We start from the raw sequence: 18,221 nt of genomic DNA, 5'->3' as shown, positions 1-18,221 counted from the left end.
GCCGATATTGCATTATCGTCTGTATCACTTTCTGATCCTCTTTTTCTTTTTATTCCTGACATTTTCCTTTGGCTTTTTTTCTTGAACAAGTGGAACTCTCTGTTTACTTCCGCCCATTGGCATGTTCGCTATAACATATATACTTCTGTTATCCCAAAGCAAATGTTATGCCAAATAAAATATTTGAGTTGAATTTTGTTATATCTATGACTGTGTTCGACCATGATTTTAAATAAATATAGAATTTTTCAACAGTACTTATCCTCTTTCTACTTATCTTTTAGGATATGCTGGCTTTAGTCAGTAGACTTAACAATACGATGATGTTTCTTAACAAACATGGCTGCGCCCTACAAGTTGCGCTGTAATGTTGTTGGTCATGAAAAAGACGTTAGAGCCGTCTGTTCTACTCTTTATCCAGAAAACGGGATATTATCGGGATCAAGAGATGTGACGGCACGAATTTGGATGCCTATCGAGTACGATCATAAGCTATTTATCCAAAAATCAGAGTTCAATTAGTGCATTTTCATTCTCTTAATTTCTTCTACCATTTATTTTATAATCATAGTAGATCCAATAGAATATTATCTGAGCAAAGTAAATTTTTTAAAAGATTTTATCTGTTACTTTTATGAGAATTGGAATAGCAGCCTCAAAATACTACTGTTAGTCTAAGAATGTCTTTGCAAGTATGAAAATATAAGCATAGAGAACTCAGTGTTGTAGACAAAATAACTCTAGAAAGATAAAATTAAAAATGTCATTACCATTCCTGTCATTGACAATCTTTTATTATGTTGATGTAGGTGTAAGATATCTTATTGTTTAATGTAAAAGCCTGAATTTCCAAAGCTTTATTAAATGTAACAACAGATGAGAAATGAATCAAGTATTAATCTGTAGCATTATCTCTTATTTCCTTCTCAGAAATGATAATGGCTATCAAGAGGGGCATGTTATGAGTGGACATAATAATTTTGTATCAAGTGTTTGTGTTATGCCACCTGATGATAAATATCCTAATGGTTTGATATTCACTGGTAGCAATGATTCCACCATCTTGGCCTATACTCTAGATTCACCACAACCAATTTATAAATTAACAGGACATTCTAGTTCAGGTACTTGTCTATTGTGACTTTTATATTCTTTACAATGATTATCTTCTCTTCTCAAAGGGACTTGAAAGAGGTTTTTTAAATTGTTTATGTGTATCAGTGACTCTGATAACATACAAAATGTAGAAAACCTCTTGACAATCCTTATATTTGCTTGGTAAGTGCCTATCATGTAACTAACTGAATTTGCAATGATTTGATTAAAGGAGAAATTAAAAACCAATATTTTCATCATAATCTCAATGTTCTAGGGCTATTTTAAAGGCAACTGCATCTAACCGTTATGCCTAACAAATGAAAATTGTTAAACATGAATGGAGTCATGTCAACACTAATAAGCCATTAGTTAATTGTTTAATAGTTTTTAACAGCTTTTGTAAAACTAAACATTAATACTTTTATGTAATTCAAGTTGCATTTTTGTCTTCAGTTTATTGCATGACAATATATCTTTCTCTTTTCAGTATGTACATTGGCAACTGGTAAATTTGGTTTCCTTGTGAGTGGATCTTGGGATAAAACTGCAAAAGTCTGGTTGAATCAAAAGTGTGTTATGACTCTTGAAGGTTTGGAGAAGTTCATTATTGTAGTTCTTATTATAGCAGGTTAATTCAGAAAAAAAACAAAAGAACAATACCATAGCATAATAGAATTTGTTAAGATAATAACAACAGAAGGTTGAAATCAAGCTATATCAAAATATATATTTGTTTCAGTTCCAATTTGACACTTGATCTGCACATAATAGTTTTTCAAACATTAGAAGAATGTAGTGAGAAATAATTGAAAATCAAAAGATGAAATAAATTGCAGAAAGGTCAAATGTGAAGCTCTATTTTAGGTCATGAGTCAGCAGTGTGGGCTGTAGTTACGATGTCTGAAGATGGTGTCATGTTAACAGGTTCAGCTGATAGAACTATTAAGATGTGGAAAGCTGGTAAATGTGAAAAGACATTTAGAGGTAAGCTAAAAAAATAAAAATGGTAGTACATACTAAGGCAATAATAAAGTAAAGATTAGTAGTAAAATCTAAGAAATTGGAAGCCTACACTATTTTGTATGCGTGTCAATATGCTTATAGATTGCATATATCACAGTAATCGTCAAAGGCGTATTATCGAGTCCTGACAAATCTTCGATTTCTTTCCAGGTCATGAAGACTGTGTAAGAGGTCTTGCTAGTGTCAGATCAGGAGAGTTTCTATCATGTTCCAATGATGCTACAATCAAACGCTGGCTGACTACTGGAGATTGTATAGCTACCTACTATGGTCATACTAACTATGTGTATAGTATAGCGTTACTGCCTAATGGTGAAGACTTTGTTACTAGTAGTGAAGATAGGACTGTAAGGGTATGGAAGGGAGGTGACTGTGTACAGACTATACCACACCCTACACAGTCTATATGGAGTGTCTGTACGTTACCTAATGGTGATATTGTGTCTGGGGCCAGGTAATTTTTTATTATGATTTAAGATCAGATCAGATGATTGAAATTTCTATTTGTTCAAGAAAACCAGAAACAAAAGATCTTTTGGCTTTTCACAATTTGTTACTAGTTCTGGGCCATTTTTTTTGAGCAATCATACTTTAGTCTCAGAAAGGGGAATAATTAGCTAAGCAAATCAGTAATAGTGTTCACAGCTCACCATCGAAATTTGTGCCCTCAAATCGTCATTTTAAGATACTCTGTGATATATAGAAAAGACATATATAGAAATAGTGAGTAAAATTACTAGCTTGAATTATTTTTAAAGGACATTTCCAGTACTTCTGAAGACTATTTACATTCAAGTCTAAAATCAACCACCAAAAAAGCCGCACCTGTTCTTTTAATGGTGTTATTTAAAATTTCACATTGAATATGGAGAAGAAATTCCAAAACCTGTCTTTTAGATAAATCAATTTCTTAGCTTGATATTTTAGACTTAGATATATAATAAACATTTTGATGTTTAATATTTCTAGTGATGGTTTTATAAGAGTTTTTACCAAGAATCCTGATAGAATAGCGTCACCTGAAGAATTGAAGGCATTTGATGAAATGATAGCAGGATCTACTATACAAACACAGATAGGAGATATAAATGTTGAAGATTTACCTGGTCCAGAGGCTTTAATTAATCCAGGTTAGTTAGACCTAATTAATTATGTAATACATAGATAATTATACAAGATATTCTCTTGTTATATAGAATTCAACTTCATAGCTATTCTCAAAATGAATAGCAGAAATATTGTTTGTCTAATTTAAAAGATTATTTAGTTTAAAATGACATTTTAATCATTAAGTTCATGATTTTTTTCTGACAGGAGTAAAAGAAGGCCAGAATAAAATGATAAAAGATGGTGGTAAAGTATATTTATATTGTTGGGATTCTGCAGCTAGTAAATGGAATAAAATAGGAGATATAGTTGGTGGATCTGGTGGGACTCAAGCTTCTTCTGGTAAATCTTTATATAATGGAAAGGTATGTCATTGTCATTTACAAATCTCTCAGTTCATCTCTTACTATATCTAGAGATTACTCACAGATTGTAGTATGTGAGATTGTGGCGTGTTTGTCACATAGGCTAGAAACTGTTCCCAGAAACCATTTCACATTTTAAACCGACAGTTTGAAGGAATACTAATGCCTATTGTAATGTTCACATTAGTATTTCAAAGCAAGTTGAATTCACTTTAAAGCCTTACAATGCATCAACTTGTCACACTGAAACTGCATCTTCTATTAGTTACCCTCTTCACCTCTTATTTAACAAATCCCTTGAATCAGGTACTATCCCATCACTAAGGAAGCGAGGGTTATGCCCCTTTATAAGAAAGGAGAATCCTGGGATGTAAGTAATTAGACCAATTTCGTTACTGAGCTGTATCAGTAAATTATTTGAAAGAGTAATCTTTAAACATTTTTATAATTATTTTCACGAAAACAAACTACTCTATCCCTATCAATCCGGCTTTAGACCAGGCCATTCAAAAGTTCACCAACTGATTGAGATTTACAATGACATTCTAGTTCCAATTGAAAAGAAACAATTCGCATGTTTCGCGTTCTTTGACATATCTAAAGCCTTCGATCGTGTGTACCATCCTGGTCTTATTTTAAAATTGTCAAAGTATGGAATAGGTGGTAAGTTTCTTGACTGGTTATCTAGTTACCTGACTAATAGATTCCAACGTGTATTTCTTAATGATGCTTTATCACCGGCAGAATTGTTAAATTCTGGCGTCCCTCAGGGATCTGTGCTAGGCCCCCTACTCTTTCTCATTTATATAAATGACATTCAAGACGTTCTTCAAAACTTACCGCGATTGTTTGCTGATGACACAGCTGTTGGCTGCACGAAGTCACTTATATCTGAAATTGAAATCTCTATGAATAATGATCTTTCTAAATTGTATCAATGGTCCAGTGACTGGCTTGTTAGCTTTAACCCCTCTAAAACCAAAGTAGTCCTTTTTTCAACCAAACCCATAAGCCAATTACCAAACTTGATTCTCGATCAGGAACCTTTAGAATTCGTACCATTCCATAAACATCTTGGCATCACATTATCGAATGATCTAAAATGGTCGATCCATATCGATACGATTTGTAAGTCTGCCTATAAATTGATTGGTGTTTTACGTAAACTTAAATTCACTCTCAACAGAAATCTGTATCTGTATCTGTATTGTGCCCACAGAGTCATATGATAGATTCTCAACATCTGGCTTCACCCATTCTATTACATTCATCGAAGGAAGCTGAATTCTACCATTGTTTTCTTTTTGCATCCCGTGATCAAGTTGATTTGCGGGCGCATCAATCTTGGAATAAATGCCTTCACCCTCTATGAGTAGTTTTAAGGGATAGGTTGTTGAGGGCGCATTGTTTTATACCAGGTAAGAGCTGTCAGTGTGACACGTTTTGTACCACATTGAATTGCTTCAGACTGTAGTAAGACGCTACCAAATTGAGTACCTGATTAGTGGAGGAAACAATATTGGCTAAAGAGTTTTTCATTCATATCCTTAAGTATAACTAAATTTGAAATATTTCCATCAATAGGGCTTTAAAAGTGTAATGCCCCACACATTTTTTATAAGTCCATAAAACTATATTTCCAGGAATATGATTACGTTTTCACTGTGGATATACAAGAAGGTCAACCTCCTTTAAAACTACCCTACAATACAACAGAAGATCCTTGGTTTGCAGCTCAACGTTTTTTAGATGACAATAATCTATCACAGTTGTTTCTTGACCAAGTAGCTAATTTTATAGTTGATAATACTAAAGGTGTTATATTGAATACAGGTGCTCCCAGTGCTGGGGACCCTTTTACAAGTATGTATAGATAGATGATAGATTTCATTGATGTAGGAATTAGGTATTAGCATTGCTCTTTCTGCTAATGTACAATACAGCTTATAATTTAACTTATTTTTTAATCCTTATGGCAGTTCCATTTTCATTTATTTTGTTAGCCAATAGCAATTCAAATATAATGCTTATTAAAGATGAGAATGAATAAACACCAAGTCAATTGTGTGCTGCCTCATCGCAACAGATAGTGAAATTGTCATGATGGTGCATTTCTGGGATTTGCATGTCAAAATAATAGAAACTGCAAATTGAATCATCCAATAATTTCAATGAAAATAAGTGTAATTTCTTTATCAGTTGTGTTACTCTTATCTTCTTCATATTTTTTTATCAAGGTGGTGGAAGATATATACCAGGCAGTGCTCCAGCAGCCAATGGTAGTAGTGTTGGTGGTGGAGACCCTTTCACTGGAGCAGGACGTCACATACCGTCCTATACCAATCAATCTAATTCTGGTATAGCACAACCTCATGGAGCGGACCCTTTTACAGGTCTGTTATAATATTATGATATTTTAGCCTGTAATCAAATTAATTACAAATAGTTTTTATCACCAAACATCTTAAAAAAATAGGAGAAAAAAGATTGAGAAATAAAGAAATGAAATAGGTTATAGTTAAATAATATTAAGAGAAATGTATTTCATTTAGGCCCTACATGAAATATCACCAATTGAAAATGATTAACATTATCAACTAGCAAATATGTACCTTATTGCACAGAAGATTTGTATTCGGATGACAGAATAATGTCATGCCAATCCGAAGCATCCGTATTTTAAAAAGATGAATCTTGAAGATCATAGTTTATCTACCTTATACAGTGAGAAGATATTTTAGTGTATATTTTATTCTATTATAGGAAGTGGTAGTTATAGAGCTAATAATAGTACCAGTCAACTAAATAATACCTATTACCCTGTGACAATCTATCTTACTTTATCTCAATCTAATCCTCAACAAATCATGAGTAAGTTTTAAGATTAGCTAAGCTGTTTTTTTTTTTATTGAAATATTTTATTGCAAGTAAGATGATATTGACTTATTCTATAAAATTTAGATCCTTACTGCATTTCAATATATAGCTCTTTTTTTCAAAACAAATAAATTTTCAGTGAATAATCAACTAATATGATTTGAATTTTCAGATAAATTAAAAGAGTTTAACCAATCTGTAGAGAGTGATAAAAAACTTAGTGAGAGTGAATTAGAGGAGTTTTATACATTTATAACGGCTCAAACATCAACAGATAAACAAATAGCTACCTTATGTAGATTGTTGTTATGGCCAGAAAGTAAGTAAATACTTGTTGTCTCTGTTTATATGATTCATGTGTCAGAATTTTGATTAAGAAAATTAATTCATAGATGTAAAAAAAGGAGTATTTTTATTCTAAGGATAACAGATTTACAAATAGCTTCATTTATATTTCAGATGTGGTTTTCCCAGCATTAGATATTTTACGACTACGTATCACATCTCCTGAGATTAACACATTATTTACTAGTAAACCAGGATTCTTAGAGGGTCTTTATCAATACCTATCACCTGATCAACCAACAGCCAATCAGATGTTAGCAATTCGAATCATTGCTAATTCTTTCAGCCAATCAAAAGGTGCCATGAGTAATTGTGAAAATCGTGATCAAATCATCTCCGCCCTATTGCCGTTAAAAAATTCAACTAATAAACACATACAGAAAGCCATAGCAACGGTACTTCTAAATTTTTCTATTGCCTTATTAGGAACATCTGATGAAGAGGGAAAGTCGCAATGTTTGTCTGCTGCAGGCTCAATTTTGGACGGAAATATTGATAATGAAGCAGCTTTCCGGTTAATTGTCTGTATTGGGACTCTAGTTCATCAAGATGATAATATGAAAGCTATAGGACTATCTTTGGATGTCCCTGCTGTTCTCTCAAAATATAAGACAATTACAGAATCAAAGAAACTTGGTGAAAGTGCAGCATTATTAAGTAATTGTTTTAGCTAATGATATTGACTTTGCATGTATTTAAAAATTATAATTTAAGTATTACACAATAAATTTTGAAGAGTTGATTTTGACAATTTTCAGTATTTATAAGGTGAATTCTAGACAGAATTTATTTTGTAGAGATGATTGCTGGATATAATCGTTAATTGAATGTTCTACTAAATTTAATGTTGAAAATTTCCACAAATCGCAATACTTCCATAACGCTAGTTGACAACTCAATAGAAATGCTGAGGAAACAAGAAAGGATCAAACAATTGATAAAGTTAGATTGCAGTTTGACTGTTTATTAGTAGCTATGGGTTAGAAACAACAGTTTGACTTCTTCCACTTGAGTTTTACCAACCCCTTCTCAATTTTATACAAATAACCAAATACTAGAATATTATTGATATCAGTATCTTTATTTCACTTTTTTCTCTTTTGAAAACTTTTTATGTTGGGAAACTTTACGATGTTTTTCTACATAATTTGGTACATTATTAAAGAATTGACAATAATGAAATAGAAATAAGAAAAATAGGAAATGGCCACAAGAATAAGCAGATATAAGAACAGGAAATATATCTGGCAATCTTGGTGGTGGTTGTACAACTTCACTACAAACTGTCAATATAACTGCTCCAAATATGGAAGAAAAAAACTAAAAAAAAACAAAAAAAAACCAAATTAAAATCTGAATGCTTAACAACCAGGTCAAAATTAATAACCTAGTATATGAATCAATCATTCAGGTCAACTACTTTTGGCAATTCATCGATTCATAATCATATTTTCAATTCTAAAGAAAATTAAATTCTAGCTATATTAGCCAAATAACATGCAAAGCTTTTAGCTCCTGTCTTCGTATTAACTTACCATAAATTTCATCCAATTCTGTAATCTAGATGTATAGTGACTAAATTGTTGTTGCGATGAATAATATGCTAATATTAGAAACACTACTGAAAGTCCACAACACTGTATCAATAAACCATCTTTTATTAAAAGAGGTAACATACTGAAATTACAAATATATGCAATGAACTATGATTCTAAAAGTTGAATACAGTGAAATAACATCTATTTAAATTAAGATTATGATGTAATTCTGAATCAGAAAGAAACCTCTTAAGACTGTTTTCTTACTCTGCTAATCTGATTACATGCCCTTCATTGAAAAGCTGGCCCCCAATTCCAAGACATGTCCCGATGGTACAATAATATAAGCTTTTGTCAAATTTTACCATTGTTGCTTAAAGTCTCATAAATATTGATCTAGTTTTATATTGTAAGTATGCCTTACAATACCTTACAAAATAATTGTAAAACCTACCTAAATGTTGAAATAGACAGAAACCACAGTGCTATATATGGATGTTTGTCAGCTAATAGACATACAGATCTAAAATATAATATATGTGATAAACATTTCACAAATATCAGTCTTGGATGGATGTTTAATCGCAATTTTTTATTTTTAAACAATTTTTCAAAAATACTCAAAAATACTTACAATGCTGGAATTAATATGGATTTCTCATGAACTTGAAATGAAAACAAGAAAAATACTAGTGATGAATTCACCTATAATAAATACAAAAATATAAGTACATTTGGTGAATGTTTCAAACAAAAGTAAAAAAATGCAACTGAACAATCTGGCTGGTTACAAAACTATATTTTTCTCATGCTTGACGGAATGGTTGATTAAATTGGTTGAACCGAAGTCCTCAAAGACATACATCTTAAAGCAAATCCTCGAAATTTGGGGGGAAAAAAACCACTTCCAAATCTATAAATACAATCGTTGACCACCCAACTACGTTTCATTTGATGTAAATAACATGACAACTTACCAATGAATATTTGAAGTTAGTTAAGGTAGGTTTATATAACAAATGAAATGCAGATGGTACAAGTCCTACTAATGTTGATAGAAAACTGAAATGTTCAATTTTTACATTATCTAATATCTAATTATCACATATCATCACAGGAGATATTGATGTCACATTTCAATAAATGATTTTGTTCTGAATGAAGAGTTAAGCATCTAACCATCTAGCTGAAAACTTAATTTCTTATAAACTCTACAGCTGTTTATAACTGTATAAAGTTTCAGTTAAGAATGACAATATAGACATAAAACAATATAGCCTACCTTAAAACTACTAGAGCTTGTTGAGACATAATGTTTTTTAATTTAATAACCAGTGATAAACTACACCAGAGATTAGCAACTTTATCCTAAAACAGATCATTATTCACAAAAGGCCAGAAACATAATGACACTTTTTCTTTGTGAAGCAACATGGATTCACAAATTTTTTAAGTTGACTCATAAAGATTATATTTACAGAACTATGCTCTTTTTATAGATATTGAAAAATTTAAGTATAAAATCTTTGGTATTGGTTGTAGAGGGGAATTGAACTCCATGATCTTAAGTGCTTACTGGACAACAATCCCACATGGATCCATGATAATTCATGTGGCCCTCAACATTCAAAATACTGGATATAATACAGTTATTATGCTTGACAATAAAAACATGAAACAAGCTCCATTAGAATACAATCTTTCATCAGCAAACATGTGCTTAAATTTCAATGAAATGTTTTAAACCTACCTCATACAGTCCCCGATTGAAAGGAAATAAACGAATTAAAACATTTCTGAATGAATCGATATCAGATAAAAATGGCAACCAACATAACATAAAAGTTAATATCACAGCTACACCAATTTTTCCTATTTGAAACACTCTGAAAGAAAAGAAAGCAAAGTATCAATACATTTCATTTTAAAATTCAGTTTAACTCTGACAACATGATCAACTATAAACATAAACATCAAAGGTCTACATACCCTTTCATAGAGTTAGTATGTATATTTACACCAAATAAATACATAAAAAAGGGAAGAGCATGGTATAATTCCATATGTTTATAATTTAAAGCCAATGTGAAAAATATTGCGCCAAGAATTTGTTGTTTGAGACCTAAACTGGCTACAGCCATAATCATTAATCCCAGGCTGATACCATTATATCTAGAGTGAGGTTAAGGAGAAACATTAATATTCACACCAAAAACCAGTAAATATTAAACCATCTTTTCCAATTTCAGTAACATTCTTACAGAGACAGTAGTGCCATTTTTGAATAATCATACTTTAGAAACAGGAATTTGTTAACTAAGCCAATCAGTGATAATGTTCACAGCTCACCGTCGAAATTTGAGTCTTCAAATCCATGTGTGTTATCCGTATTTGAATGTTAAAATGATGACTCGTCATTCTAAGATACTCTATGATCTATAGAAAAGACATATATAGAAATACTAAAATTCCTAGTTTTAAGTATTTTTTAAAGGAATTACGCGATTTTCATACTTTTCGAGTACTACTGCAGACTATTTACATATATTCAAAATTAAAATCAAACCCCAAAATGTTCCTTTAAGAGAGAAAATGAAGTTTGATCATATACTTATATCAGTAAAGACCATTTATGTCATATAATAGAACTAGTTTTTAATATTGGAAATCCTAATTGCTTCTGAATATCATCTGACTGACTTCTGTAGCTATCCAGCATCTACATAAAGAGCGAGAAAGTATCAAAACACACGATGAATATGTTACTTTAAGTTGTTACTAGTTTAGAGAGAGTACTGTGTAGTTTTAAAGGATACTGAAAATGACCATAATCTATGAGAATCAAACCAGGGTATAGTAATAGACACATTAATCCATAAATCTGAAAAAAAAAAAAATATTTACATATCAATGCACATTAATATATGAATTACAGTTAATATCGTCAGCTTATAAAAGTCTCTCTACATCACTGTTTTATTATAGATATCTGAGCTGACTATAACATGCAATACATTTAAAACAGTTATAGTAACAGCTAGAGATTGATAAAGGGTAGGTAAATCAGGCAAATTAAATTGTTCTCTGACAAACCAATATATGAAAATGTACCCTGATGTTATTTACTCTATGTACATCAGGGTATATTTTGATGATCAGTTGAAGTCAGCCTGCAAATCATATTTAAATACCACATGAATTACTACATGTTCAATAGCAACCTTACCATTGACTTATCTTCAACTTCATCTTGAGATATGTAATACAACAAACATGCTGGTAGAAATACCAATATGTCAGCTAGAAACACTGAAATACAAATATGGTGTGAGTAGAATAAAAGTTTGGCAGTTTGGATACAAATTTGGCAATTTGGATACAAATTTAGCAATGGCATGAAATACAAAGCTCCACATTCTCCAATACTTCACCAAGTAAAGTTCAACCTAAAACATTAGTTAATATTCTTTTCTGTTTTTTAAGCAATCATCACCACCCACAAATTTAACATCTATAGACGATAGTCTGGAGGCAAATTTTTATGCTCAACAATTACCTTGTCCAATTAATATCTTCTTAAACTATACACCTATTTAACCCTTTCTATAAAAAACCAAAGCATTTAAATCAGGTAGATTAAACTATACAAAGGTATCCCTGCCTACTTCCTTGATCCAACATCTCCCAATGGCAATCATATAGTAGAATTAAAGATATATATGTACCTGAATATCTCATAAATAGTTTATGCTGATAACTTTCATGTCCTCTAGATGTATTCAATCTAACCCATTCTGGATTGACATACTGAGCACTAAAATAATAAAATCATTTAATAGTGGTCTGAACATGTGTCAACATTTACTTTATATTCATCCAGTAGATATATCTAGTGTCATAAATAACATAACAGAATACTTATATAATCCGAAAAATCCAAAAAACTTATAAATTATCCATAAAAATGCAATTAACTATTGAAAAACACTTAATATTGATTAAGCGTTTTTCAATAATTACTTAGTTTTATCAGTTTTCCAGATTTTACAGGGATTCTGTTGTAACTTTATGACACCAGGTAAGTTTGCTGATTAAAATATTGACCATTCTTGAGAACTTAAATTTTATGTTTACTCTAAGACATAGTATCACTTTAAAGTACATAGATTTGCACTATTCTCAAAAGCATGCCAATATTCATGTTAAAACCTAAATCACTTTCTTCTTGTTTCTATACATCCAAATTCAGCCATCATCTAAGTTTATCATCTTCAAAGAGTTAAGCTTTATTACTTACATGAATCCACATATTTGGCTGTGATATGCTGTTAAAGGGGGGTAATCCAAACCCCAGTACAATAAATCATTCTCAGTTGTATTTCTATACCTGTAACAAATGATAAGGTTACAGTTACATCTAAATCATATGAGTCTTTAATCAATCATACTTTGTTATTATCACAATTCAAGAAATGCATATCTTAAACTACTAAAATGGATATGTAAATTCTGTCCAATATGTTTCTCATAAACAGTTACCCTTAGTTTTAATGCAAATTTGAACAATAAAACATCACCTTTGTGTTCTATTTGGCTCTGTGGTTCTTTACCTCAGATCAACTGAGCCATATAAGCTTGTCTAAAAATTATCACACAAATACCACAATGTCATAGACTAAGATCAATTTGATATATTACCATACCTACCAATCTTTAACTGGTAAATTGACTGTTACCTCCATCCAGTGGCGTTGGGCTTCATAATCACCAAACATAGGTGGTTTACCCTGTCCTGAAAAAAATCATTCTAAATTGTTAAGTTTTCTGAATTAAGAAACATTGTTGTGGTTAATATGTCAATTCAAAAGTAGATCTCTAAACATGAAACAATTTTTTTCGTGTACCTGAATAAGATCCCTGAGATGTTGACCATCTGAGTAGAAGGGAAATGATAACCAAAACACAAATTTCCATCAGCAAACCCATTTTTTTTTTTCATTCATTCACTTTTCTGATGTAAAATTGAACTTTGGGTCAAATGTTAACATAAAAGGTCAAGGTTGAATAATTGCCCAATGAAAATATGTTCCAATATCTCTTGAAGAAATTGATTGGTTGATAGTTCCATATAATTTCCGGATGTATCGGAAAGTCAAGGCCATGCTTCTAAAATTTCGCGACAATCATAACATATTTGCGACAATCCTTTGCTGGTTTAAAGACTTGGTCGTGGTCTCGAGTGCTCGATTGTCTCTAATAGATTATGGTTATATTGAAAGAAGTAGACAGTAACAACATGTTTTGGGGCAAGTATTATGATAAATATGAAATTTCTGAGTATATAACTTCTCTTATTATATGAATGAGCATTTCGTTATGTTACACATTATGAGGTGAGCCGGCTTTATCAAGAGAGGAGTATGAACAATATAAACACGTGTTCAATAACACACGTGCAAGGGAAATACTACGCAACTCTTTAACCACTAAAAGACAACTAAGCCTACTGTTCACAACTACAAAAGACAAGTCTTTTTTAAAATGCCAACGTCAATTTTTAAAAGACCAGGACAAATTTAAATAGCCAAGTTGTCTATTGCTTTTAAATGGACAACTCCTCAACTTTTTTAATAATAGGCTTTCTTGTGTATACAACATTAATGGTCAAATTGTGAAGTTACCGTACTTTGAAATGATAATGCACTTCACCCATAGAACAACATTGGCCACTCCACAAAAGTCAGCACCCAGGTTTTCTCATTGGGGGGGGGGGAGGGGAGAGGGGGACATGTCCCCCTGTCCTCCCCGTGATCTGCGCCCATGTAAATCAATGAGGAGTGAAATTTATTGATCTTTTCCATGCAAAACTCCTGAAGGCCATCAGCAATTTGGTCATTTACTTTCACAGCAATTGACATTCCAGGAACTTATTGCTTTGACCCAAGGTTATGTAAGCTTACAGGTTCATATGTTTGACTAACTTCTTACAAGACTCAGAGTCTTATCTCTCTCTGAGTTTCTTGAGGCTACTGCCTGAAATCCTTTCCCAAAATATTAAATTAAACTTGCATACTGACTTACAAAACCTGTTTTTTTAAGGCGTATCATTAGATGGAGGAAAACGCTACACACAAGTGGTGGAGACAGCCTTTCATGTTTCCATGGCTGCGTTGGAACCAACAACAGGTACAGTTGCTTTTTCTTCATAAATGCTCTTGCCAATTTGCTAAATATGTTTGTTTGTTTTTTTTCTTGAATGTATCAAATATTCTTTTATAGCATACCTTTGACGTTATGTATTGACTGTTACCATAAGAATTTATGTTTTAATTTCTAAATTTTAGAAGATTTACCAAAGGGTAAAAGAGCTGTTTCATTATGGATTCAACAAGATAAAGCAGAGTTTGTTTTATGTACATTGGAACATCATCGCACAATGCAACAAGCCTTAGATCTGAATTTTACAGAAGGTGAAGAAATCACATTATTCACTACTGGTGGAAATAGTAAGTATCAAAACTTATATAGTGCTTTTATTTTTAATTTGGGTTTTGAATAGAAGTCAATACAATTAAGGCTATTTTGTCAGTCGTTTGATGATTTTATCTTTCAAATGGACAGCAAAATACCTGGGATATTTAAGTTTTATCCTAATGCATTTGACTAATTTGTGAGTATAAGTACCAAATTCCTTTTTAAAGAATGCACAGTGATATGAAATTTTATTAACTTCGTGAAAAATGTCTTGGCCTACTCATGTATATAATATGTATGCGTGTATGTCCTCATTAATTGAAATGATGATGTTTGATAATTTTAACAGGTGCTATACATCTGAGTGGATATTTAATGGATGAAAGAGATGATGATATAAATAATACAATGCCTGACATGAGTGAAGAAGACATGATGAGTTCAGATGCAGAAGTTGACACTGATTCTGATGGTTTGTGCTTACTGCTTATTATATGTATCTCATATTTCTTTATGTCATGGATTTTTATTTCCTTCCATTGATTATTTCTTGATATAATACTTCATTGTGATACTGATTACAGCTCCGGAATGTTTGATATAGCTCAAATTTTACTTAAGCCGCAGTATGTCTGATTTAAGTTCCAGAATGTATGATTATAGCTTTATTAGGTCTGATTGCAGTTTAATTTTTCCTACTAATGCACTAATGTTTGAAGACCTCTCTATAATCTGATAAAAATTCAAATCACGTTGATTAAAGGTAATTGATATGTTAACAAAATGTTTGTCTTCAGGTGAAGTTCCACAATTGTTGCCTATAGAAGACATCAAATCTGGTAAAAAGCGGAAAAAGGCTCAGGAGGCTACTAAGAAAAAGAAACAGAAAGTTGTAAGTTAGATGTGTCACTGCAGGAATTATACTATGTCTTCTTCATTCTGATAAGAAAGATTGTTGATGATGGACAAGCCCAGATCACTTTGATACCAAATTATATAATTTGAAATACAATTCCATTAATTATATAAATTAAGTGTTAAGAGTGAAGAAGTTCCTAAAAACTTCTATGTAGAGCACTGGCCAAGGTCACAAATAAAGAGATAAATGTTCAATACAAGATAAGGTGATGTTAGCATAGTTAGTATTAAGTTAAAAAAACAACCACGAGTAATCTGCAATAAACACAAGTCTATAATATGAAAGTTTTCTTGTTCTAAAAGAAAAGAGTATGAATAGGTTCTGAAAAGATAAACATCTATATATAAGGATTAGAATATATTATGCTTAATGAGCTAGAAAATAGAGAGGGGGGTCAAGTATTATTGGATTCAATGGGATCGAGTCTACCACGGACCAGAAAATTACTAAGGTTTTTATTGCGCTTATAGGCAATTACAAGTCGTTTGGTATATACATTCGGAAATCTGTTCTGTAATTCACTGTAATACTGTTTGACGATGGATGAGGTTTTGGCAGCTGTATGATTAAAGGTGGCAACAAATGGAATCATTTGATTATCATGCTGGATGTTAAGTCCATTTGGAGCCACTGTTTGGAGTTGGTCCATCCAGTAGCTTTCTCTCTGTAATCGTTTGGTTTTTGGTTTGATAATATCAGAGTCAGGAATTGATACAATAGGCATGATAAGAAGGTCTTCAATGGAATGGTCAGGTAAATTAAAATGACGAGAAATTGGTATATTTTTGCTATAAATTAAATCAAAGCGATGGCCGCCTAATCGGGTTTGCAACGCGTTCTGGGTTTCGCCGACGTATTGTTTGTCACATTTTTTACACGAAATTAGGTAAATGATATTTTTATCTGTACACGTGAGACGTTCTTTAATTTCAAATATTTTTCCGTTTTTTTTTATTTTGAAAATAATGAGACATATGGATATGTTCATAGGTGCGACACTGAGAACCTCTACATGGTATTGCGCCAAAGTTATTTATTGGAGGAGGGGGTTCATTAATTTTCAAAAGGTCCAAAACAGTGTCATTTTTAATTTTGCGCAAGAATCGTTTGGAATAGCCCCTCTCTCTTAATTTACTGAAAACTAGTCTACAAGCTGCAAATCTACTTTTTGAGTGCAAATTCTAAAAAAAAGCAAAATTTGTGATTTGATTATTCCCGTAAAAGTATGTTTTGGGTGAAAAGAGTTTTTATATAAAAGTTGGTGAGTATCCGTTGGTTTAAAAAATACTTTGATGTCTAATTTGTTTGTTTGAGAGAAACTTGGTACTTTGAATACCGTAGTATTTTCAAAAATTTCAAAATATTGCCAAAAATTTGTTAAAGACTCGGTCCAAATAATAAAAATATCATCAAGAAACCTTCCATAGAAGAAAGGTTCAAAAGGGGAAACGGAAGAAATTTCCAGTTCCCACTCAGCCATAAAGATGTTTGGATAACTCGGCGCAAATCTTTTGCCCATCGCGGTGCCTGAAGTCTGGAGATAAATTTTTTCATTAAAGACAAAGTCATTTCACGTTAGACATAATTCCAAAAGTTCTAATATTTCTTTGTCGGGTCTATCTACACAGGGATTTCGAAGAAAGGCCTTTCGGACAGCGTCTAAACCGGTTTTATTATCAATATTGGTATACATACTCGTAACATCTAATGAGATAAATCTTGCGTTTGGAGGAACAGTCAAGCTTTTAATTTTTTCACCAAAATCGGTGGTATCCTTAAGATATGACGGATGCTTACACGCTAATGGAAGTAAAAAATGGTAAATGTATTCAGAAACCCAGTAGGATTCGCTCGTGCAATCTGAGATAATAGGCCTGCCTTTCGCTGAAAGATAGTCATATTGGGAATCAGAAATAAATTGTTTGTTTACTAAAGTTTTTAAAATATTGTTTATCTTTTGCAGTTTCCATGAAAATAGGTTGATCAAGTACACGGTAATAATTAGCATTGTTCAATTGTTTCTCTAATTCAAAAATGTAGTCTTCGCGATTCTGAATGACACAGCAACTGCCTTTGTCACTCTTTCGTATTATAATGTTCTGATCGTTTTTTAGGCTATTCAAAGCTTTCCTTTTAAACTTGGTGAGGTTGTGTTTTTCATTCACCAAAGGTAATGAGATATTTCTTCATGTAATTTAGCACAAGTAGCCAAAATATCTGAGTCAATCGCGCTGTCTGGTGGAGTCCAACCAGACTTTTCAATGAACGGTATTCGCTTGCATATGCCGAGTCTATTCTGAAAAAAGAAATTTAACTTAAAAGTCCTATTGACGTGTTCAACCGACGATAAAATTGGTCCATGGGAAAGAGTTTTAGATGTCGGAATAAATGTTAGACCTCTATCTAAAACTCTTTCTTCAAGGGGAGAAAGTTCTCGCGAACTGAGGTTAACCACAGTTTCTCCTAATTTTAGAG

At 32.0% G+C, this 18,221-nt stretch overlaps 3 protein-coding genes across 3 annotated transcripts in view; 2 read left to right on the top strand and 1 right to left on the bottom strand.

Moving 5' to 3' along the window:
- Nucleotides 1-339: 339 nt before the first annotated feature.
- LOTGIDRAFT_227892 (hypothetical protein) lies at nt 340-7,557 on the top strand (the record flags this gene model as incomplete). Its single annotated transcript, XM_009045530.1, has 12 exons — nt 340-479; nt 931-1,124; nt 1,586-1,687; nt 1,963-2,082; nt 2,272-2,575; nt 3,091-3,251; nt 3,436-3,593; nt 5,237-5,456; nt 5,831-5,986; nt 6,357-6,464; nt 6,643-6,789; nt 6,930-7,557. The coding sequence occupies 12 exons, from the start codon at nt 340-342 to the stop codon at nt 7,487-7,489; spliced, it is 2,370 nt and encodes a 789-aa protein (XP_009043778.1). The 3' UTR covers nt 7,490-7,557.
- Nucleotides 7,558-7,895: 338 nt separating this feature from the next.
- On the bottom strand, nt 7,896-13,327 carry LOTGIDRAFT_102561 (hypothetical protein; the record flags this gene model as incomplete). Its single annotated transcript, XM_009045529.1, has 14 exons — nt 7,896-8,135; nt 8,351-8,492; nt 8,808-8,876; nt 8,988-9,058; nt 9,319-9,415; nt 9,636-9,721; nt 10,104-10,239; nt 10,343-10,525; nt 11,170-11,234; nt 11,580-11,662; nt 12,079-12,167; nt 12,651-12,740; nt 13,061-13,145; nt 13,258-13,327. The coding sequence occupies 14 exons, from the start codon at nt 13,325-13,327 to the stop codon at nt 7,896-7,898; spliced, it is 1,506 nt and encodes a 501-aa protein (XP_009043777.1).
- Nucleotides 13,328-13,530: 203 nt separating this feature from the next.
- The window catches only part of LOTGIDRAFT_227888 (hypothetical protein), an 8,314-nt gene continuing 3,623 nt past the window's right edge, over nt 13,531-18,221 (top strand). Inside the window, exons 1-5 of the mRNA XM_009045528.1 lie at nt 13,531-13,659; nt 14,453-14,539; nt 14,698-14,859; nt 15,177-15,299; nt 15,625-15,719. Coding sequence (XP_009043776.1) covers nt 13,617-13,659; nt 14,453-14,539; nt 14,698-14,859; nt 15,177-15,299; nt 15,625-15,719 — 510 coding nt within the window. The 5' untranslated portion in view covers nt 13,531-13,616. The remainder of the gene's footprint in view (nt 13,660-14,452; nt 14,540-14,697; nt 14,860-15,176; nt 15,300-15,624; nt 15,720-18,221) is intronic.

The sequence above is a fragment of the Lottia gigantea genome, assembly GCF_000327385.1.
Source record: "Lottia gigantea unplaced genomic scaffold LOTGIsca_1, whole genome shotgun sequence".
NCBI classification, from domain to species: Eukaryota; Metazoa; Mollusca; class Gastropoda; family Lottiidae; genus Lottia; species Lottia gigantea.
Note: the sequence above shows the minus strand (reverse complement) of the source record. Positions and strands in the feature narration are given on the sequence as shown.